The 22413-nt window shown below is 53.9% G+C and overlaps 1 protein-coding gene across 3 annotated transcripts; it reads left to right on the top strand.

The window, feature by feature from the left end:
- The first annotated feature begins 475 nt into the window (after positions 1–475).
- On the top strand, positions 476–21581 carry LOC132343362 (coiled-coil domain-containing protein 33-like). Of its 3 annotated transcripts, none has more exons than XM_059879337.1 (3): positions 477–1453; positions 6207–6298; positions 7850–8361. In XM_059879337.1, exons 1-3 carry the CDS (start codon positions 1438–1440, stop codon positions 8015–8017), a joined length of 276 nt encoding a protein of 91 aa, XP_059735320.1. In that variant the 5' UTR covers positions 477–1437; the 3' UTR covers positions 8018–8361. The 3 variants fall into 3 exon arrangements, 1 of the variants encoding a protein (XP_059735320.1); XR_009492164.1 differs by lacking the exon at positions 6207–6298 and adding an exon at positions 21288–21581 and having other exon boundaries at positions 483–1453; positions 7850–8182; XR_009492163.1 differs by lacking the exon at positions 6207–6298 and having other exon boundaries at positions 476–1453.
- Positions 21582–22413: the final 832 nt, after the last annotated feature.

Below are 22413 nucleotides of genomic sequence, written 5' to 3'. Positions count from 1 at the left end.
AGTCCTTGTGGTCACAGAGCCAGACACAACTTAGCAACTGAACAACACCAACATCCTCCTAGCCCATCCCCCTTTCTCTGGAGTAAGGAATGGGAGGTAGGCTCGGAGGCCTCCGTAAAATATGGCTCCTGCCTCTTGATGCCAGAGTGGGCCTGCTTTTGGTCCTCAAACCAAGGAAAATGGGAAGAACCCTCCGTACAGTGTCTAAAGCAGCTGGCAGAAGAACGAGGCAGGCCACAGGAGTCTTCCAGACATCGCTCAACTCCACCCAGTGCCCATATCACACCTTTGCTAGCCCAGGATTCCTGGTCATCCTTTAAGGCCAATTCAGACCTTGCCTCCCCATGGAGCAGACCCCACCCAAGGGTCAGTCACTCCTCATTCTGCCATCTCATAGTGGCAGAACCATGCCTGACATGTGGTAAGTGCTTGATAAAAAGTTGTTATTTTTGTAACCATTTCTTGTGGAGTTCAGAGTTGGGTTAGTCATAACCTTTGGTTCATGCTCTAGAACCATTGTTGACCTGTACATGCCCTCTTTAGTCATTTGTTTTTAAGAATATAATGAACACTCATGAACTGGCCACCCATTCTAAGAGACAAGGTTACAATAACACATCCACCTATTTCCCATTCTCTCCCCCATCTTCCCACCCACCCTCCAAGAGGAAACCATTCTCCTGAACTTTGTGTTTATTATTATTAAACAAACAAAAGACCATAGGCATCCACAGAGGCAGGATGGCTGCAGATTCACTAACAGAAATAGCTGTTTTCCCAATTGAGTTGCAACTTCCTTGCCGGCAGCGGCGGGGTTTCCTCCTTTCCTGCAGAGCGGTCAGCATGTGGCTGGGTACACAGAACCATCGGTGAATCTTGGTTGGTGGGCTGTTTGGGGTCCCAAGGGCAGGAAGGATGAGGACTGAATGCTGGAGAGCAGCTCCAAGAATAGGGGGAAGGGCTTCTGATTGCCCTGCACTGCCCCTGCCAGGGGTCTGTGTGACTTCTGCCTGCCCTATGAGGTCACAGTACTGCCCAGGTGACCCAGCTGGGTGCAAAAGCCCACTGCTTTTCCAGGTCTGAGCAGAGAGAGGGCCACTCCTGTCTTTACCTTCTGGGGGTGCCAAGAGCCAGTTGCCCAGCTGCTGACCCTGCCCAGCTGGCCATGACCCAGAGCCCCCAGGGCGCCTCTGCTTACAGAATGTCTCCCTGCTGAGAAAGCCCCAGACCCCTGCCCTCCCCCTTCACCTGCCCAGGTCCCAGAGCCCGTGTCTGGCACCCCTGAGACCACCTTGACATTCCATAATGTTAGCCAACCGCAAGACTCCCAGGCGCCCAGGCTAGCTGTCTGGGCAGGATTGATCACCCAACGATACCAGGTACTGGTCCCCAAGATTGTCAAACAAGGCCAAACACTCCTGCCCCCAAGAGGATGGTATGGTAAAAGAGAAAGGTGAGACCTGAGGGTACGGGGTGTGCACCCGCATGAACTCATCTCTCCTAGAGTTCTTTGTTTCCTTTGCTCCTGAATCACAACAGAAGCTTCCTTTCTCTGGACATTGGGTTTTCGTAACTGTGAAATGGGGATGGAAGTGGGTTTGGTGACTTTTCCAGGTGAGGTTCCTAGACTCCTCGAACACGTGGGATCTGAAATGAGGTGCACACGCAGGTGTTACCAACACAGTCTGGTGATTTTTGCCTGTCTCCTCGTAACCCAGAGAGAAACACAGCTTGAAATGAGTATGTCACCTCCCCTCCACACACACACACACACACACACACACACACAGTCTAAAAAGGAGTCTCTGCTTTCTTGTTGCTGGGGGTCACAGAGGCTCAGAGAGCCTGCTGCGATGGTTCATCATCATCCTCCAAGATCTTCCGGGAGACTTCCAGGCTGCTGCCCTGGCAGTGCACATGCCCCACTGCTCCACAGCCTCCCAGCCCTGACGCAGCCCTCTCCCTCAGCCCCAAATGCTTCAGTGCCTGGAGAGGAGGGGTTTTTGTCCTTTTCAGTCACTGTAGAACAGTGACTGATACATAGTAGGTGCATAGTGACTCTGACCGAGGAGACGACCTCACCGTGTTCACTGGCAAGCCCACACCCTTCACTGTGTCACTTAGCAAAGGCGTACAGGTACTTGCTAACTCGGGAGCACTCTTTTTGTAGTTACACTCTTAGGTCAAATAAACCAGACGGCTAAGGGTACCCAGACCCCAGTGCGGTTTCTACTTTATTACCCTTGACTCTGGTGTCTCTGGTTCCTGGTGTTCTCTACCCCCAGCTGGTTCCTCCTCTTGGCTCCACTCTCCCCCTTTAAGCCTCCTTCTGGAATGTCACCACAACTGCTCTGAACTGCCACCTGGTTCCAGAAGCTCATTTCCACCTGTGCCCCCCAACTGGATTTGGGGATCTCAGGAACCCTAAGAAGGAGCCAGATGTGTTTTATTTGGTTCACAGCTTTGGGAAACATTTCTGGTAGTTGGCTAGAACCCCCTATAAGGAGGTCTGTAATATACATAATCACATGTCCCATATTAATAACACATATTAGTACTTCTTTGTGTATCGTCCATTCATGTTTTTTCTGATATGGTAATGTTTATAGGTTTCACTGTTCGTTGTGCATTAGGGATATCATCCTTTTATATATACTGCAGATATTACCTCGTTTGTCTTTTTTCTTTTTTGCATTGTGGTGAATTTTGCACCATTATAGAAAATGATATGGATTTTTAAAATTTATTTTATTGTTTGGCTGCACTGGGTCTTCGCTGCTGAGCACGGCTTTCTCCAGTTTCAGGGAGCGGGGACTCCTCTCTAGTTGGGGTGAGCCGGCTTCTCACTGCGGTGGCTTCTTTTGTTGCAGAGCAAGCAAGGGCTCTAGGGCCTCAGGTTTCTTAGTTGTAGAACATGGGCTTAGGCATGTGTGTGATCTTCTGGGACCAGGGATCGAACCTATGTCCCCTGCATTGACAGGCAGATTCTTAACCACTGGATGACCAGGGAAGTCCCCTGGTATGGATTTTTATTTATTTTTTTAAAATATAAATTTATTTATTTTAATTGGAGGTTAATTACTTTACAATATTGTATTGGTTTTGCCATACATCAACATGAATCCACCACAGGTATACCCTTGTTCCCCATCCCGAAACCCCCCTCCCTCCTGGATTTTTAATATAATCAATCTATCAGTCCCTTTCTTTATGATTGTTGGCTTCTGTGTCCTTTTGAAAAACCTCTCCTGCTCCAAGCGCCACAACTCCTTCTGTTAGTACCGTTTGCTGATACTGGCTACTCAGGTTATGAGCCCGCATGAATAGACACATTGTGGTTCAGAGAAATCATGTCACCTCCAAAGAACAGCTGGTGAGAGCAGAGTAGAGACAGAGGATGTGGAGGTGGATGGATCCTGGTTCCATTTCCGGCTCTGTGCCTATGAGCTAAGCTGTGCACTTCAGTAAAAGGCCTTTTGTGTCCCTGAGCCTGCCTCCTGTCCTATTAAAAGGGCCTCACCATGACCGTCATAACTCCCAGGCAAGTTTAAATACTGAAATGAGAAGGAACACAAGGGGCATTTTTAACTCCAAGCCCTTGTGATGCAGCTGGAGAAACAGAGGCCCCTGGAGTGAATCAGCCCAAATGACTGATCAGGGGCATTCCTCCCATCCCTCCTGGCCCAGCATCCCCTCCTCTTGCCCCAGTCAGACCCTCTCCAGTGGCATGGCTTTCAGGTCCAGGGATATCCTGGAGGGTGGAACTTGCCTTCCTTGCTTCCCATGGCCTCCCAGATTGCTGGGGCAGAGGAGTGGTCAGGGGAGGTTGGAAATCTGTCTCCTTCCACCTTCCTCCCCACCAGAACCAATTTAAGTGCCAGCCACATAGACCATTAACTGCTTCACTGCTGGTGCAATCTTCCTACCCCCACCTTGTCCCTTCCCTCCACCACACACATCCCCAAATGCCCTGAGCAATGGGCAGTCACAGGTCCCTCAAGACATCTGCTGGCTAATCCTGGCTTACTGAGGGCATGACAGACTGTCTGGAGGGTGAGATACTAGAATTAGCAATTTCTGAGCCTGCCCACATGCTGGAGCCCAGTGGTGGAGCAGAGAGAGCTGTGCTTTGGCATCAGGCAGGTTTGGGTTCTCATAACCCAGCCCTGCCAGTACAGGCTGAGTGGCCTTGGATGCTAGTGAACCCACCTGCCAATGCAGGAGGCATAAGAGATGGAGGTTCAATCCCTGGGTCAGGAAGATCCCCTGGAGGAGGGCATGGCAACCCACTCCAGGATTCTTGCCTAGAGAATCCCACGGACAGAGGAGCCTGGTAGGCTATAGTCCATAGGGTTGCAAAGAGTCAGACACACTGAAGCAATTTAGCATGCATGCAAACCAGCCAAACCTCTGCCTAGAAATCCTGCCTATTGATTTCTGCACCCTGGCAGTGTTGGGTGAGTTAACAGGGAGCAAGCCAATGGTGAGTGTGTATCCAGCTCTGCCCCCTGGCCTATAGGAAGTGTCTTCAGGGGACGTGAATTCCCTCCCCAGGGCTCAGCTCATCCTCACAGAGGGGTTTGTAGGATCTGAGACTTAGTTTCATCATCAGTTCACTTCCCTACATGGAACCCAGCATGTGGACATTTCCTATTCCCTGATAAAGTCTCCAGTGTAGGCCTGGGAAGGGTGGGAGGTGGGGAAGGCCTTGATCCCGATACAGGCACACATCTGAGGGAAGAGGGGAAGGCAGAAAGGTTGGCCCACTGTGCCTCCTCCAGGTCCTGCTTGATGCCAGGCCTTGGGCATGAGCGGTTCTTGCCAACCCCACTGCAAGCTTTATTTCCCGAATGGCTGTCCAGAGGAGAGGCACCGAGGATGCAGAGGACATAGAGAGGCACCACGCACGGCCTGGTCTGCAAAATGCCTGGCCGGACTTGGGGTTGCTGGGAAGTCAGTGAAAGCCCCTGGGCAACTGCCATGCTGTTGGGCGCTCACTTCTGGGGAACTCGGGAGCTCATGACAGCCACGAGGGCACTGGAGCTACCATCCTAGGCAGTTCCTGGGAATCTGGGAGTGAGAGGGACGTTAAGTCACCTCTCCTGACCTCACCACAGGAACCTTAGGCCAAATCATTGGGAGAACTGAATTACCAATGGTTCCGGACATCCCCATTGACTGGGTGGGAAAATTAAGGCTCAGAGGAGTTTCCCAAAGAGCTGGGAACATGGATGGGTTGAAACCTAGGTCACTCAATCCCTGGGCTGCTTGTCTTGCTCCTGGATCACCACACCAGGTCAAACCTGCTGGGGAGTGAGTGGGTTATGGGGCGTGCAGTGAGGGTGGAATACTGATCTATGAGCCTGGGAGTGGCTCTGCAGCTGTTTCTCCTCCTTTCCCCCTCCACCTGGCAGGAGTTCCTTCTGAGTACAACCTCCCGCCTCCTCCTCAGCCCTGGCTTGGCAGAGGAATAAGGGAGGGAGGGGAGGGTTACCTCTGCAGCCGGTGATGGCTCCTGCTGGGTCCTGGGTTGGGGGAGGGGCTCCTCAGAGGAAAGGAAGGAGAGTCTCTGTAGGGCGGGGGAGGGAGGTGCTCTCACCTCCCAATTAGTCATCTTGTTAGGCAAGGACCACAGCCTGTACCAGGAAGGCCTCTCTGATAAAGAGTCAGATGTGCAGGAAGAGAGGGAACAAGCCACAGAAATGGATTTGTAGGGAAGAGCAGTCCAGACAAAAGGGACAGCCAGAGCCAAGCCTGGGAGGCAAAAGCCAGCTTGGAGGGTGTGAGAGATTGCTAGAAGGCCAGCATGGCTAGGGCGAGTGGGCAACGGGCTCGGGGATGAGACAAGGTCAGTTTCCTGGACCAGAGTGCAATCCTTACAGGCCACAGTGCGGCTGTGTGGGAAACCAGGAGCTACTGCAGGAGCTAGAGCAGAGAAGTGGCGTCTGGTTGAAACTGGCAGAGGAACGCTCTGGCTGTTCGTGAGAGGGGGCAGGGTGGAGGGAGGGCCAGAAGGAACAAGAAAGCGATGAGGAGGCGAGTGCAGGAATCCCATGTCTCAGACCAAGTGGAGATGGTGTGAAGGGATCCAATTCCAGATGCGGTTTGAAGGTAGAGCTGGCAGGACATGCTGATGGATTGGAGTGGCACTAGGAGCTGCATGAAATCACAGCCGTAAAAGCCCTTCCCTTTCTCTCTGCCTGGAGACTTCCCACAGCCAGGAGCAAATGCGCCCAAGACCCCCAGGCTCAAAGGGAGAGCAGTGTCTGGGGAACCTGGACCCTCACAGAGGAAGCAGGTAAGTGTCAGACAGGCTGTTCCAAGCACTCATTGTCACATTAGGGAAACCGATTCTCAGAGCACACGTGGCCTTGTTTCCTGCCGTAATGAGAGGCAGAGTTGGTTTAAACCCAGCCTTTCCAGCACTCAGTGCTCATCAGGACAGAGGGAGCCAGGGGACCCAGCCTGCCTAGGCTGCCATCAGCACAAAGCCTGCCTAGGACATGTCCTTGCTTTTCTGAGTCAGTGTCCCACATCATTCTTGATGGTCTCCGTGGACATTTCGCCCTTTGAGGACTCCTCCTCCCCTGCCATGGCCTGCCTTGGAATGCAGGTCTGATAGTTCAAGTCTCCCATATAAGATGGTCAGCCCCCAGTTCCCTCCGTATCCCCACAGGACCCCATCTCCAACCTGAGGAGGTCCACTGCCTCTCCCCCAGGACCAGGGGGGCCTCTCACATCAGCTGGTGCTGATGAATTAGCGAGAGGGACATAAGGTAGTGGTGGGGGGCACCTCTTGCCAGATGAGGTTTAATCTGGGTCAACTGTGTCAACCCCAGGCCCTGGGAAAGAGGGCCAGGCTGTCCGTGCCAAGGAACTGACAAGGACTGGACCCCCCAACTACAGCAGCCCGAGGGATGAACATCCTAACCACAGCAACCTCACGTCCGTACCCTGACTCTGCCACCTTCCGTGGACTCCCCGCTGCCTCCAGAGTCAAACTGAGGCTGCCCTGGGCCTCGGGAAGCTCCCTCCCCTTCCCACTTTGCCCTCTTTGTCCTCAGCTCAGGGTTCTGCTTTCTGCTCGCGAATCCACAGAATGCTGAGCTGTTGAGCCCCTGCATGTGCGAGCCCCTTCTTCGGGCAACCAGCCTAGAGACCCCACGTGCGGGCAGGCGCCTCTCCTCCTCCCTGGCCCACAGGGTTATCTGGGTAGAAGATGGATGAGGCATTTGGGAAAGGCACATTCGTTCATCTCCATTTAGTTCTTTGGGTGACTTCATGGATGTGGATAATCCTTTGTAACCTAAAAAGTGCTGGACTTTCCTGGTGGTCCAGTGGTTGAGACTCTGAGCTCCCAATGCAGGGGGCACAGGTTCAATCCTGGTCAGGGAACTAGATCTCGCATGCTGCAACTGAGACCCGGCACAGCCAAATAAATAAATATTCTAAAAAAATATAAAGCGCGATGCACAGGTGGGACCTGGGGTGACAGGATGGACTAGGGTGAAATTACAGGAGAGAGCAAAGAGGGCCAATCACCAGAATCTCAAAAGCAGGCAGGATTTCGAAATTACAGACACGGGTACCAGTAAAAGCAAAGGCTTGGAAGTGGGACTGGCTTATCTCATTCTATAGGAAGTGCTGGATCAGGACTAGGGGAGGCAAGAGGAAGGTAGAGATGTGGAGGGTGGGACAGAGGTACAGAGGAAAATGGGTCAAAGTTGACTGCCCCTGTAGTTGCAGACTGGGTATGAGGATGACAGAGGGAAGTAGTTACTCAGACAAGAGGCAATAAAGTGAGGTGACCACCCTGGAAGAGGCCACTCAGCCCCGGCTTTCTCCACAGGTCACTGAGGGCCCAGAAGATCCCATGAATACCTCCCAGAAGTTGGACTCTGTCATCAGCCACCTGGCTCCCCCTCATAAGGAGGCCACTGCGGTCACTCTCCATGGGGCCACCAACCTTCCCACCTGCAAGAATGGCTCTGCACCATGGCCCTACGTGGTAGTATAAGTAGCTGGTTGAGAGCAGCGTCAGGGATGGTGTGTGGCCTGGAGCAGAAACCAGCATGTGGATATTTGGGATATGAGCACCCAAAGATTCAGGAATGGGACTGTGACACCCAGAGAGGAAAGAAGGCCAAGTGTGAATCACCCAGGGACTGTGGGCTCTGCAGAGGTGAGGTTTCACATCTTCCCTGCTGTGCGGGAAGCTGCTCACCAGGGCTGGGGAGGAGGGAAGAGCCACTCCTGGATCTCACAACCACCAGGGTTTGGCCACAAATCGACCCCCATATGCAGAGACCTGGGCTGGACTCAGTGGGAGGTGATGGTCAAAGTAAGGAGAAAGCCTAAGGCCTACCTCTCCCAGCCTCTTAGTGCTCCGTCTTACCATGCCGACTCCTGGGGTAAGGGCCCCATGACCATCCTCCTCCTCTGTCCCAATCACTTCTTGTGTACGTGTGTCGTGCTCAGTCATGTCTGACTCTTTGCAACCCCTTGATCCCATGGACAATAGCCTGCCAGACTCCTCTGTCCATGGCATTCTCCAGGCAAGAATACTGGTGTGGGTCACCATTTCCTACTCCAGGGGATCTTCCTGACTCAGGGATCGAAGCTGTGTCTCTTGTGATTCCTGAATTGGCAGGCAGATTCTTTACCACCAGCGCCACCTTCTTTGGTCATTTCTATTATGCGGCTTTCCTGGTTCCTTCTGATCCCTTAATGCATGCTCCCCTCCAACCAGCTGGAGTCGGGAAGCATGCTTCTCACAGCCTGGTATCCGAGCGAGACCTGCCATGTCATGTCCACTGCATGCTTCCTGGACCTCACTTCAGCTGGAAGGGCATCAAGGGGTGAAAGAGTCTCCATCCAACCAAACTTCTATATGGATAGGGGGAGGGTAGCATCTGCTCAGTCTTGATTATAAAGCATGTGCAGTAACCCCTCCATGAACTTGCTATCCCTTAGCCCCTCTGTAGACAATGGGAGCCCTTAGGCCTCCCCACCAGGCTACCTACCCCTCCCCTCCTGCAGGCTTTGCCCACGTTTCCTTTGGGTGAGTGCCTACCCCAGCTGAAATCCACCTTCAGAGCCTGGTTTGTGTGCCTCCCCCTCCGGGCACCCACCCCAGCTGAGCTGTCCCTGCTTTGGGACCCACAGCAGTGGCAACATTGGTCTGACATACTTTATATAAACAAAATTAGGTGCTGCTCCTCTGTCCCCCACACTGGGCTTTCCAAGGACAGACCCACTCTCCCCCTCTCCATTTCCCTAACAATATGCCCAGTAGAGGCCTGAGCAGACTTAGGGGTCAAGGAATACTTGGGCAAACATCCTAGGTTACTATGACAACAAGCCGGCCACAGGCACCCACATAGAGTGGGACAGAGGATGAGCTGGAGCCCAACAGGTGACACGCTTGTCTCAAAAGCCGGGTTTCCACTGCCCAGCTCCTCCGCCCGCCCGGCCCCGCCCCCCTCCATTTCCGTGGTAAGGAAGGACAGGTGGCTGGGAGCAGGCTTGGCGGGGAGCTCCCTTTTCCCCTCCGCTATTTCCATAAACCAATTATCGCCGATCATCTCGGGAGACTGAGGCCCTGCCTATCACCGATCCAGTTTGGGCGGCGGGGCGGGGAGCTGGGCGGCCCAGGGCTCCTCGACCCATGCCGGCACCCGGTTGCCATGGGAACGCGCAGTGGGAGCCAAGCGGCGGCCCGGGTGAAGGGTGCGGAGGGGTGGAAGGGGGTAGCGGGGGAGCGCATCGCTGCACCCATCTCCCCCCAGAGAGGGGGCAGGGAGCAGGGCCTGGGCGAGCCTGCAGCCTGCGTTCCAGGGCTCCAGGCGGCGGAGCTGCCAGCAGCCGCGGAGGTGCTAATGAGATGCAAATACAAGCAGAAGTGGGGGCTTCTGAGAAAGAAGGCCCAGCTGTCAGAACCTGAAAGGGGCTTTCAGTGCGAGCCCCCGGCACCAGGCAGGAACCCCAGAGGGAGGACTGGGACCCTCAGAAGCCCTACACCCCGAAAAGAATACGTATCTGCCATGAATATTTCAATGCTTGAAATATATATTGTATGTTTAATATATACTAAATCATATTATATAATATATTGAATATATATGGAATTTTATGTTCTTTCAAAGTTGGTTTTTTGGTTTTTTTTTTCCCTCAGCTTTTTGTTGCCTTGTTTTGGTGCCCTCTCCTCGATTCCTGGCTTAGTTCCCTACTTTCTGCCATCCCATTGGTCTCACCTAAGAAAGGGAATATGGTCCTTGGGGTTCCTACCTCTGTCTGGTTCCCTCCTCCTCTCTGAGTGGTTGCAATCCCAGCACGCAGGTCCATTTTGGGGCCAGAGAGGTGGGGGGCGGTGAGAGCACCCCAAAGCCATTCACTCACTCAACTCATTAGTGAAGAGCAGAATAGGTAGGGTTCAGGTCCAAAGATGGGGCCTTGCTAGTCTGGGGTTTAGCCACTTCCCTCCATCATGAAGGCTCTAGCCTTGAGAAAATCTAGTAATAGAGTGTGTCCCCCAGTGGTGGCTATGCCAGACCAACAGGTCCACTTGGCTTATCTTGTGGTTGGTTCTGCCTCTTTCCAGCTGAGCCATTGACCTGCTTCCAATCTGACCCCACTTCTTCACTGAAATGTTGTTCAGTCACCAAGTTGGGTCTGACTCTTTGCCACCCCATGGACTGTAGCACACCAGGCTTTCCTGTCCCTCACCATCTCCTGGAGTTTGCCCAAGTTCATGTCCATTGAATCAGTGATGCCATCCAACCATAGCTTTGTTTAAAATCACCAGTAATCACCATGCCTAGCTCTCCATCCAATGGGGCTCATCTTCTGTAATCTCTTAGTGGCATTAGCCTCTCATGACCACTCATTCTGTTGGAAACCCTTCCTTGCCCTGGCTTCCAAGATGCCCTACTCTTATTTTCTTTGAAGAGTAACTCTTTATCTCGTCTACAGGGAATTAAATGTTGGCTTGTTCCAGGTTTCAACCCAAGTTCTCTTGTTTCTCTATACTCTTTTCATGGAGCTCCTCCCCATCTTGGCATCAGTAATCACATTCTTTTCCCCCATTCAATCCACTGCCAAGTCGTGTCAGTTCTCCTGTGATCTTGGTTTTGGCTGCTCCTCTCCACCAGCTCCACCACCTTAGGCTACTGCACTGTTCACCTCTTGGTATATCTAACACGACCCCTTTTCAAACCCCCTTCAAAGGCAGGTTATCGTTTGATATAGTGGTGCCATAGTATCAGTGGAGCTCTCTGATGCTTTCACATTGCTCCCAAGGTAAAGAGAATTCTAGGCCCAACATGGTTAGGTCTTTGTCAGTCCCTCAAGCTCCCCAGCAGCATGATACCCCCCACTTCCTCCTGTCTGCTCCAGCCTGATGGACAAACATCTCTCAATTCTCTGAGCAGTCCCTCTTCCCTCTCTCACCAGGCCTTTGCACTCTCCCTCCCAAGAACATTCTATCCCCCCTCTTTGGATCTCAACTCAGTCATTACCTCCTCAAGGAAGCCCTCCCCACTTCCCAGACCAGGCCAGATCCTCATCTATTCCATGCTTCCATGGGACTATGTACTTCTCCAGTGTTGCCGCTGCAGTTTCGCATGTTTTATGTGCTTTGATGTGATTATTGACTTATTCTTCATCTGCACCTCCTCCCATTGTGCCCCACTAGTTCCATGAGCGAACCCCAAGTCTGTTTCCCTCCCCATCTTATCCCTACTTTCAACATAGTCTCTGGAGCTTAGGAAGCTCTCGATTAATAATTGTTGAATGAATGAATAAACAGATGAATGAATGAATCTGGCTGTATTTTGAGCATCTCCGTGATGTTGGGCAAGTTTACCTCTTGAAGCTGAATATCTCACCTGAGAACCTGCCCCAAAGGGCTGAAGAAATGGGGGAGCCAGACCACCATCTGGGAGATGCTGGCAGATATAAAGCCTTACATAGGGTGAGGGGATATCCTTAGTAGGAGTCACAGTGGGCACCTGAGACCTAGCAGAAGAAGCCACAGAGCAATGGAGAGAAGGCAAAATGGAATCAGGAAAACCCAGGGTCTAGCCCATGGCTCATGAATCCCTGTGTGACCCCAGTCTGGGCCCTGCCCCTCTCTGAGTCCTGGTCTTCCCATGGCCAGGATATAAGCCTTGGCACCCATGCTAGTTCCAGGCTTGCTGGGCTGGTTTGCTCTCTGGCCTGGTAAACACTCTCAGTTCCTTAGAGGCAACAAGAACTCCAGTTGTACCACCCAACAGATTACACCCCGAGGTCTGCTGGGCCAGTGGCCAGGCCCAGGGGCTCTCCTGAGTGGCTAGATTCAAGGCTCTGGGGTCTGAGCAGTGCCCAGCACCTGCCTCTCAGCTTGGCACAGAGAGACCTGCCTGACAGAGCACAGCAGGGACCAGGAAGACAGTGGCCCTGACAGGTGGGGAGTATCCCAGCATGCAGAGTGTGGGGACGGGACCAGCCAGGAGATGGCCTGCAGGGTTCTGACCCTTGGCCAAGGGCTGGATGGCTGGGCTGCCGGTTGGCAGCTGCTTCTGTGACTGCCTGCTGCCCAGAGCAGGGACAAAGCCAGTACTGGGAGGGGGAGGGCTGCTTCCTCTGTACACATGGGACAGGCTTGGTCCAGGCCAGGGTAAGAGAGACAGGGCACAGATCAGCCCAGTTAGTCATACTCATCAAATCTTGGGGGTTTTTTGGACAAGCCTGAGAGCTATGACTCTGGCCCTAGACTGAGCCTGACCCTGGTGACTAATTGAAGAAACTATTAAAAGTAGGGCACTTTTGTCTAAGGTTCTAGTAAGAAAGGCAAGTTGAAGATAGTTATATTTTTCAAGTGTCTACCATATAACCGGGTCTTCCCTCATAGCTCAGTTGGTAAAGAATCTGCCTTCAATGCAGGAGACCTGGGTTGGATTCCAGGTTGGGAAGATCCTCTGGAGAAGGAAATGGCAACCCACTCCTGTATTCTCGCCTGGAGAATCTCCTGGACAGAGGCGCCTGGCAGGCTACAGTCCATGGGATCACAAGTGTTAGACATGACTTAGCAACTACACCACCACCACCATATACCTGTCAAATGGGCTAGGAGTGTGCATGTGTTTGTGTGTATGTGTGTGTGATATTTAATCATCACTTGGTCTTGTTAAGTAGGTAACATTGTCCTTAGGTTACTAAGGCTCAGAGCATTTTCATGACTGCCCAACATCACAGAACAAATGGGTATCCAAGCCAGGATTCCAAAATCCAAAATCTCTTTCCACTTCACTATCTGCCTTGATCTTCATGTAGCTGCTACCCTTGGAAGGTGATGTTGGCATCAGGGTCCCAGAATTGCAGAAAAGATCCAGTGACTAGTCTGAAGACCCTCCTGGGACTTGACTGCTCACATCTGCCTGTGTCCAGTGGTGGGCCTTGGCCAAGAGCCCCAGAGGGCAGAAATTTGGGCGAAGTGGGTGGAGGCCCAATATGACCCATAGGTGCCCTGGGAGCTTGTCTCAGCAGCCAGAGCATTGGACTTACAAAAATAACACTATAATAACAAAATTAATACAGTGACAGTGGTCACGTGAAGTAAAAAAGCAGCCCGCATTTGCTGGGCAGGTCCTACACTGAGCTCACTCAGCACTTGGTTCTCCACGCATTCTGACTCTAACACAGCGGCCCAGGGAGGCCAGTCACACTGGCCCCATTTAATAGTCAAGGAGGCCAAGACTTCGGGCAGTGAAGGGACTTGACTAAGATCACGTGGCTGGCCAGTGGGAGTGGAGCAGATGAAGAACACTGTCCCCATCTGGCCACCGGCCATTTGCTCTGGCAGAGGCCAAGCCTCCTTCCTTCCCAGCAGGATGCCCGTGGAAGAAGGCGCATGATGGAGGAGAAGGCCCTGGAATCCTGAGTTTTATCTTCCCTGCAGGGCCTCCTGCCTATGCCACCGCCTGACCTACCTGCACCTGTTCCAAGTGACGTCAGTCCCCTGAGGCTCAGAGCCCAGAGATATAAACACAGCTGGCGTCAGTGTTTAAAAGGAGGTTGGCCGGAGACCCCCCCCAGCCAGACTGAAGCCACAGGGTTCTTTGTTCCTCCATCACTGCTGCCAAGGCCTCCTGAGGTCTTCTCACACTTGAAACTTTTATTCAAACCCCCAAAGCCTGAGTTCTCCCCCAGGGGTGCTGGAATCCCGGAGGGGCAGCCCAGAAGGACAGAGTTTACCAACTGAAGCAAGTATTAGTGGAGTGATTTCAGGCGATGAGGCAGGCCGGGGGGAGGGGGCCTTCCTGGTGTCCTCACTGCATTAGACACAGGCTGTCTGCTCTGCTTATTTCTGAGCATGACCAAAACTGCTGACAGGACTCCTCCTTCCTCCCAGGACACCATGAGGAGCCCGGAGGCTTGGTGCCCCATCCAGGCGTGGTTGGGCTTCGCTCTGCCCTCGCCTGGCCCCCCAGGTTTCAGGGTCACACGCCTGTACTCTAGCATCTATCGAAGAGAATGGGAGGCCACTGGGCAGGGAGCCAGGACTGGGGTTCCAACTCAGCTCCCTCTGCCATTGTGCTCTCCCGTCTCTGTCCTCTCCCATCCCTATACACGCAGTGAGATTCCACCAGAAGGAATGGCACCAGGGATGGCACGGTCACAGCCCCTTCAAGGCCCATGCCAGTTAATAGGTACAGAAATCAGCCAGGTGTATGACATCTCACTCACCCCAGGCTACCCACCTCCACCCCAATTCTGGAGTGGTTAGAGCTCTCAATTTTTCAAGAGAAGGTGGGAATCCAGATTGTTGTATGAAATCAGCCAGTTTTTACAGGCAGAACGAGCGCCTCTGCTCAGTTGGATCTGAGTCTCACCTCCTCATCTTCCCTTCCTGAACCCTCAGCCCACTTAGACTCAACCTCCGCATTCATTGTCACTGACCGCCCTGCTCTCCCAGGGGCCACAGACTTCCCCATGACTGCTCATCCTTTGAACAAGTCTGAGAGGCATCCCCCGCTTCTTTTTTAAAAAATATTTATTTATTTGACTGCACAGGGTCTTAGTTACAGCATGTGGGATCTACTTCCATGACTAGGGATTGAACCTGGGCTCCCTGCACTGGGAGTGTGGAGTCTTAGCCACTGGACCACCAGGGAAGCCCCAATCCCCACTTCTCGAAGCCCCTTCTTTCTTTGCTCCCAGGACACCTGGTGTCCTGATCCCCCTTTCTCTCTCTGCCCACTCCTTTGTGGGGCCCTTTCTCCCTGACCCTGTGACTGTCCATGCTCCCTGCTCAGTTCCAGACCCTCCCCTGCATCTCTACACTCCTGAGACATCTCCCCCACCCCAGACTACCCACCTCCACCCCAATTCTGGGGGTTCCAGAATGTTTGGGTCCAGTTCAGACCTTTCCAGCCCCTGGACCTACCAGTCAGTATATATTCTATGCCAGACTTAGTCTTCCCCAAACTGGCCTTCTCATCCCCTCCCCCTCTGGGGTTCACTGTCCATCCAGAAAACTGTGAGTTACAGAGACATTGTGAGTTACATTGTTGGGAGGAGCTGAGCTCACAGATGTTTAAAGGATGAGCCTGCACAATCAGTAGCCAGTCGTGCGTGCGTGCATGTGTACTAAGTCACTTCAGTTGTGCCTGACTCTTTGTGACCCCATGGACTGTAGCCCACCAGGCTCCTCTGTCCATGGAATTCTCCAGGCAAGAATACTGGAGTGGATTGCATGTCCTCCTCCAGGGGATCTTCCCTACCCAAGGATCGAACCTGCATTTCTTGTGTCTCCTGCTTTGGCAGGTGGGTTCTTTACCACAATTGCCACCTGGGAAGCCCTAGTAGGCAGTGAGGCCAGGACTCATGAGACCCACAACCCATGAGAGAATGCTCAGAAGGCTGAGGGGTTTTATCTCTGGGGAGGTGGGCTGCGGTCTCCCTCTTTCCTGGTCCTACAAAGTTGGAGACAGATGCGGCTGGCCCTGAGTGAGGGGAAGGGCTCATGGTCCTGACATTCTCCCACCCCATCTCTCATTTGCTGACTTCCCACTTAGTTCCAGGGCCTGTGGGGAGTGCCATGTGCATGCTGAGATGTCCTGTGGGTATTGGAAAAGTTGGACCTGGGGAGCCAGACCATGGCTACGGTGCGGGGTGATCAAGATGGTCAGTGTGGCCAGGAGAACCAGGATTCAGGATCCAGCCCCAGGGCGCCACGCTGGGACAGAGAGGCCAGGGTCCAATCTGCACCAAGGATCTCAAAGCCCCAAGGCACCAGAACCTCAAGAGGTCCCAGCCCCCACGCTTCTGGATTAGAACTTGGGGTCTGAACTCTCCTCCTAGGCTAGAACTGCTTTCAGGGTGGTCCTGATGAGCTGCCCCGGGTTAAAGCAGGGTCCCAGCAGTCCAGGCTGAGGTCTGGCATAGCAGAGCTGGAGAGGAGGGGCTGCCTCTGTCTCCACGTGCTTTTCCAAGGGTCCGGCGCCCCTTTCTTCATGCCACAAACACTTGCTGGGACCCACTGTGCCCAGACTGGGAGCTGGGAACAACTGCAACTCTGACAAGGCAGATCCCTGTCCTCCAGGAGCTCACAGTCTAGCGGGGGGAGATGGAGTAATGAGTAGTAGATACCCTTCACTTGCCCTGTGCCCACAATCTCCCAAGGCAGAAGGCAGCTGAGCAGGCTCCAGGCCCCAGCACATGGGAACAGAACTCCTGAGGGAGGCTATCTCTTGGGAAGGGGGCAGGAGGCAGGCTCTGTGTCTCAAGTCATTTTTCTGAAGCTGGGAAGTTCACTTAAATGTCTGCCCACATTCTTTCTGCTCTGAAATGGCATCTGTGCGAAAGGGTACAGAGGGAGTGTACAGAGAGACCCATCGAGGGAGTGTACAGAGGGAGTGTACAGAGAGACCCATCGAGAAGGATTCCAAGTCATGGTGGATCTTCCAGGGTTGTCTCTCCCAAGGCTGTACTTTCCCAAGGAGACTGTCATGACATCCTTTAGGACATGGTGTTGACAGACAGCTGGGCCCTCTCTCCTCTGCCTGAGAAATGGGTCCCTCACCAAGCTAGGCCACAGGATTGGCCACAGCTGGACATGCCAAGGGTTTCTCTGGTGGCTCAGATGGAGAAGAATCTGCCTGCAATGAGGGAGACCTGGGTTTGATCCCTGGGTCAGGAAGATTCCCTGGAGAAGGAAATGGCAACCCACTCCAGTGTTCTTGCCTGGAGATTTCCATGGACAGAGGAGCTTGGTGGGCTACAGTCCATAGGGTTACCAGGAGTCGAATGCGACTGAGCAACTTTCACTTCAGACATTCCAAAGGTTTGCAGATGGCACAAACAGAGGCCCTTCTTTGCCTCCTACCATCCCTTGCCTCAACAGAGACAAAAGGGGTCTCTGGAAAACAAGGAAATTCTTCCCAGGAAAGGATGAAGGACGTGATGGTGCCTGGTAGACTGGGCCTTGAGTCTGGCTTTAGACCAGCCCCAAAGCTCTGTGGGCTCTGGTTTTCCTGTGGGCCATATGGAAAGACTATCCCTGCCTGGCTGCCTCCCTGAGCTGCCAGGGGGAGGGGTGCCTGTTGACCATAAGGGGCTCCCCTGAGAACAGCAGGGCTATTTCAGATGAAGTGTGGGTGGGGGTGTGGGGATCAGCATTCTTGTTTTACAGAAAGACTTCTTCCTTTGCCAGAGAGCTCATCTCAGAGTTTCTTGGAGTGTGCCATTTCTGATTTCCAGAGCAGTCCCCGCTGCCCACAGGAGAGTGCAGGGAAGGAACCACGCCCGTGCGGATGCCGAGATGACTGGCCCCCAGTTTACACCCCACTTACACCTTCGATCCTCTAAATCAAGGCCCCCCTGTCGTGGTGTAGCACCATCAACAATTAGTGATGGTTCATTAGCATCCAATTAAGAAATGAAACCCAGGATGAGAGCCCATCACTTCGCTGAGAATAACAGCCCTGCTTATGCCTTAAATGGCAGCCTTCCAGGAGCTCAGAACCCACAAGGATCAGATGCACTGGGAGCTGGGCAGGGGGAGGCAAGCATGAAGTGGGAGGGGGACATCATGGATGGGCTGTTATCTGGTGACATGGGAGAGGCGAGAGAAGGAGATTCAGACTAGACACTCCCTGACTCGATCTCAGCTCCTCCTTCATGGAGCCTCTGAAAGCATCTTCTTGCCCAGCTATCCCTTGGCCAAGACCAGAGGTGTGAGGAGCAGGGCTTTTCCCTCTACCTGTCTGGCCTCAGAGGATGACCACATCTGGGTGTGGAGAGAAGGCTGGAGAGGGAATGAGGTCAGGGAAGACCACAAGCCTCGTTTTCCTCTCTGACTACTCCAACTCAGGCTCCCAACGCACTGACCTTAGAGAGGACCGCCAGCCCCTCTCCAGACCTGCCCATTGGCCTACAGCTCTTTGAGCCTCAAGCTCTATCCTCCAATTGGGAAGGTCCTCCTTTCCACCTGTTCAAGCCCTGCCTCCTCCAGGAAACATTCCTTCCCTGGTCCATCTCAGGCAGGGTCAGAAACACAGGAATCCAGCCTCTGACCAGCCTGATCAGATGGCCATCTCTGCAGAGGCCAGCTCTTCCATCCTGTCCACATTGTGTAAGACTGGGCCTCTGAGGCAGGAAGTGGTCATGGGGTTTGTCTGTGCCTTCCGGGGATGGGGGTGGCCCTGTGACCTGGGAACCCAGCAGCCTCTTGGGCTTCTGGAGGATGGGGGAGGCTGGCCTTCCTGGCTCAGAGGCCAGCACGGAGGGTCCAGGAAGAAGACAGTTTCCTTGTCTTCTCAGAACAGAATGAGGCCCAGTCATGGCACGCCAGCATCTGGCTGCAGCAGTCTTCATCTGAACCTGTTTCCTCACCTCCCTCTAAGGTTCTCTGTGAGAGAGCAGCAGGGCTGTGGAGGACAGGCCAAAAGGTCACAAGACCTCCTCTGCCACCCATCCACCTACAGTTCTGCCCTCCACCACATCCTTCTCTATCTACCCAAGCACTTCCCTCCCCGGGGCTTCTGGGAATATCCCTCTGGTCTTTCAGGATTCGGGAGCCTGCCCATCCGGGACCCCAGCAGCCAGAGCAGGCCCACACTGGAGTGCTCCCCTTTCCCTTGATCCCCCAAGGGCTGCCCAGGGATTGGCACTCGGGTCAAGTCAGGTGGCTGACATCCTTCCAAAACCCCGCTTAGGAGGAGGCCAGACCGTGGCAGTTGTTCATTTTGAGGATTGTGGAAGACCGAGAGCACAGCCAGGGCAGGAGGTGGGCTGAGAGACACAGAGGCACCTTGAGGGCTAGCAGACTGGAGGCCGGGTATGAAGATCAGGCACAGCATGTCACACAAACCTCTGGGGCAGCTGTGTGTGCGCATGTGTCTGCGCGCACGCACTCGCACGCACACACACACCCACACATGCACACATGTGCTTGTAATGGGAGAAGGGAAACCGAGGAGTCAGCGGAGGCTTCCTGAGCACAGGGACTTTGGCCCATAGGTTTTCCCCTGAGGTATGTGCCCCGGAGGGCATTCGGCGGACAGTGGAGGCTGAGGAGGACCTCAGGGACTTGCCTGTTTCTCCCTCAGCACCCTGTGCCTTCTCGGAGCGCACCTCCATTCAGAGCTGAGGCCCCTGGAACCAGACGACACACTCCCCTTAGTTCTGGCCTCACGAAGCAAAGCAGAGTCCTTCTCCCCTCCCACTTGCAGCTGGCTGGACTTTGTCAAACACACATGCACCCGCTCCAGCGCCCGGAGGGGTAGGCCGGATGGAGGCGGGCTTACATTTCCTGCAGTTTGGGACCCAGGACTACTGCACTGGGCCTCTGAACCCAACCCTGGTTCCATCCTGGGGTGGCTGCCCTGCTCCCATGGCTGGATGAAGTCTGAGCCCTGGGACAGTGGGCAGCAGCTGGCAGCTCCCCACGGGCCCCTGATAGAGCCAGACCAGGGCTTTAGGAATAGGGAGGGAGGGTCTCAAGCTTGCAGGTGGCCTGTGTGTGGAGGCAGGTCCCTGAGAGGTCCCCTGGGTGCTGAGACTGCACTGGGAGACCTGAACCCCATCGGAGGCCTGGGGGATATTAGAAGGCAGCTTCTCTTGTGCGAGCTGGGGGCCCAGAGTGGGGACTGAAAGCCTGGAGTGAACTGGTTTCCTTCTGCAACTGTGTGAAGGATCAGAGGCCCCTCTAGCTCTCATTTCTAGAATAGCATCAAGACCAGGAGGAGCCAGATATGCCAGGAAAAGCCATTACCCTGACAGCCTCCCTCCACCTGCTAAAAGCCTCCATCCTTCCCCTGGGGCCTCACCCCTCCGGAGCTGTTTCTTCTCAGCTCACCTAGCTCTGCCCAACCTCAGTACTCTCACTGAGGGAGATGCTTGCTTAACCCTTTCTATACCTGAGCAGAGTCAGCACCAGCAGGCTCCCTTGGCCTTTTCCATTGCCCTTCCCTGTGTCTTTCCACCTGGAATTCCTCCTGCCAGATGCCCAGGAGCTTATATAGAGGAGGGGAGGGGACAAGAGGCTGAAGACATCAGAAGGGTGGAAGACAGGCTGGAAAGTTGGGGTCATGGGTTAAAACCTGCATTGTGTCACTGCACTGCTGCAAATTAAGTTCATCACGCAACCGGTGGGTCTGTCCTCTCTTTGCTCAGGGAAGCCCCCAGGGGTGCAATACCACGTGCCCTGAAGGAGCAGGCTTGCCGTTTGGGTGGAGAAGGTCTGACTTCCTCCTGACACATGTCCTTACATCACTCCCTGCTCAGCGCTTCTGCCTCTCTGCTTCGCTCTGCCTTCTGTCCTCCGTGGAGCCTGGTTCCTGGTTCCCAGAGGAAGGGAGGCGTGGGGACCAGACTGAACAGGCGGCATGGGAGCTGGTGGGAGGCTGCTGAGAGCTCTGAGGCCTCCAACCTTGGGCCTGGCTGTCAGAGGGAGGACCAGAGCAGAGCGGCAGGAGGAGAGGTCCCAGTGTCACCCCTCAGTTAGCAGAGGCCACAGAGCTGGGAGGAAGGGGCTGAGGAGCACGGCAGGCTGGGCTCTACCGCCCCGCCAGCCTTTCTGCTGTCTCCTCTCCAGCCTGGCAGCCTCTCACATGCATATCCCTGGGCCTGAAGGACCTGCTTTTCAGGCATGGGGAGGTGATGGCCGTATGTGTCTAGGCACTGAGTCTGGGGGGCTCCAGGGTATTGCTCTATGGGCACCCCTTCATATCTCATTGTGGTGGCAGGGGGATCAGTACCAAAGCTTATTATACTTTCTTCCCTGTCCTGATAACCATCCTTAGAGGGAGTTGCTGCTTAGAGAAGAGGAAACTGGCTCAGAGAGGGGAGGTGCTCGGCCAGGAGAGAACTGTGGGCTTGAAACCACTTTGGCGTGGTTCCAGAGCCTGTGCTCTTTGCATCGTTTCGTCACAGCAACCAGGGACCTCCTGTTGCAGACCAAGAGTTGGGAGTCAAGATGGAGAGACACCAGGTCAGGAGCAGCTAAAATTATGATAATTATTGCTACTATCATTATTGTTAACACTCTCGTGGTATTTAACAATGTCAGATACTTTACATGTATGAATTTTTGTCCACAACAACCCTGAATCACCACCCCCGCTTCACAGATGAAGGAAGTAAAGCCCAACAAGGTCACGAACCTTGCTCAAGGTCACACAGCTACTTAAGGATTGTGTACTCAGTCATGTTGGACTCTTTGTGACCCCATGGACTGTAGCCCATCAGGCTCCTCTGTCCATGGAATTCTCCAGGCAAGAATACTGGAGCAGGTTGCCATTTCCTCCTCCAGGGGATCTTTCCAACCCAGGGAGCAAACCTGTTTCCTGTGTCTTCTTCACTGACAGGCAGATTCTTTACCTCTGAGCCACCTGGGAAGCCCCGTACTTAAGGGTTAGTGCTGGGGTTTGGAGCCCATGTGGTCTGACTCCAGGGACCCTGTTGTCATCGACACCATACCATACTACCTCTAGCTGAAGCAGAGGGAGGAGTCCTCAGCGGACCCCTGGAGCTTGGATACAGGACTCCCATATGAATGGGTGTCCATAGAGTAGAGCTGTAAAGGTTCGAAAGAAAGTTCCAGGCCCCTGTGTCACTCAAGTTGAGAGGACAGAGGGAGCAGTGAGGGCCAGGGCATCCCAGAGGGCTTCCTGGAGGAGAGGAGCATGCTGGGCTGGGAAGGATCTCAGGCTGGGGCTGCTAACACAGGGGCCGCATTGGCTCTGAGCTTCTGAGCTGACTCGCTTGCCCCACACTCTTTGTGGGGGCCTCTGCAGGTGGGGGCCAAGGGTTGGTGAGGACATCATCTCTGCTTCCCACCCTGAGGTGCCATTTGATGCTTCTCCCTCCTGAGTGCGGTCCCCCTGCCAAGGTTCGCTTGGATGGTTCCTCACCCGTGATTGCTGCAGT

The sequence above is a fragment of the Bos taurus genome, chromosome 21 (genome assembly GCF_002263795.3).
Source record: "Bos taurus isolate L1 Dominette 01449 registration number 42190680 breed Hereford chromosome 21, ARS-UCD2.0, whole genome shotgun sequence".
Lineage (NCBI taxonomy): Eukaryota > Metazoa > Chordata > Mammalia > Artiodactyla > Bovidae > Bos > Bos taurus.
The sequence above is the reverse complement of the archived record's forward strand: the minus strand, read 5'-3'. Positions and strand labels throughout refer to the sequence as shown.